This window comes from Manacus vitellinus, unplaced genomic scaffold (genome assembly GCF_001715985.3).
Source record: "Manacus vitellinus isolate BGI_N305 unplaced genomic scaffold, ASM171598v3 scaffold_138_pilon, whole genome shotgun sequence".
NCBI lineage: Eukaryota > Metazoa > Chordata > Aves > Passeriformes > Pipridae > Manacus > Manacus vitellinus.
The window spans coordinates 275,806-276,728 of record NW_021938994.1 but is presented as its reverse complement, the minus strand read 5'-3'; the positions used below and the strand labels follow the sequence as shown (position 1 = coordinate 276,728).

At 62.2% G+C, this 923-nt stretch overlaps 1 protein-coding gene across 1 annotated transcript in view; it reads left to right on the top strand.

The window, feature by feature from the left end:
• The window catches only part of NDUFS2 (NADH:ubiquinone oxidoreductase core subunit S2), a 6,892-nt gene that overhangs the window by 2,640 nt on the left and 3,329 nt on the right, over positions 1-923 (top strand). The window contains exon 2 of the mRNA XM_029958039.1: positions 214-463. Within this exon, the coding sequence (XP_029813899.1) occupies positions 214-463 (250 nt within the window). The remainder of the gene's footprint in view (positions 1-213; positions 464-923) is intronic.

Sequence of the window (923 nt, the reverse complement as noted above, 5' to 3'; positions counted from 1 at the left end):
GCTCCCCTGGGACACGCTGAAGGTTCCAGATTTGGGGCCTGCAGCCCCTCCAAGGAGCTGGAAAATCCTGGAAGAGGATTTGTCTTCCACGGCTCTCATCCCATCTCCCAGGGGTTGTATCCACGTGTCCCTCCATCCCTGACCCCATCTCGGGGTTATCCCTTTTTCCCAGAGCTTCTCACCCCATTCCCAGTTCCCACGGAAGCCGGGCAGGTGCTGCTGCCAGCCCTGCCTCCCGGGGCTCCCAGTATTCCCTCTTTTTTCCACAGGCCCTTCCTTACTTCGACCGCCTGGACTACGTGTCCATGATGTGCAACGAGCAGTGCTATTCCCTGGCCGTGGAGAAGCTGCTCAACATCCGCCCCCCTCTGCGGGCCCAGTGGATCCGAGGTGGGCAGGAGGGTGTCCCCCTTGGCATTCCCGGTTTCTGTGGACCCCCAGGACTTCGGGAACTGGGCCTTCGGTTCAGGAAGGGCAGGGAGGGGGCTGGAGCAGGGCCAGAGGCTGGGGAAGGGTCTGGAGCACAATTCCCGTGAGGAGAGGCTGAGGGAGGTGGGATTTGGGATGGGCAGGGAGCTGAACAGGAGCCAGAGTGTGCCCAGGGGGCCAAGAGGGCTGATGGATCATGGCCTGGATTGGGATCAGAGATTCTGTCCTTGTAAGGCCTCACCTCGAGGGCCGTGTCCAGCTCTGGGCCCTCAGCTCAGGAAGGACATGGAGGGGCTGGAGCAGGGCCAGGGAAGAACAGTGAGGCTAGGGAAGGGGCTGGAGCACAATTCCCGTGAGGAGAGGCTGAGGGAGCTGGGATTTGGGATGGACAGGAAGCTGAACAGGAGCCAGAGTGTGCCCAGGGGGACAAGAGGGCTGATGGATCCTGGCTCGGGATCAGGAGCAGGGCAGGGATTGTGCCCCTGGGAGGCCTC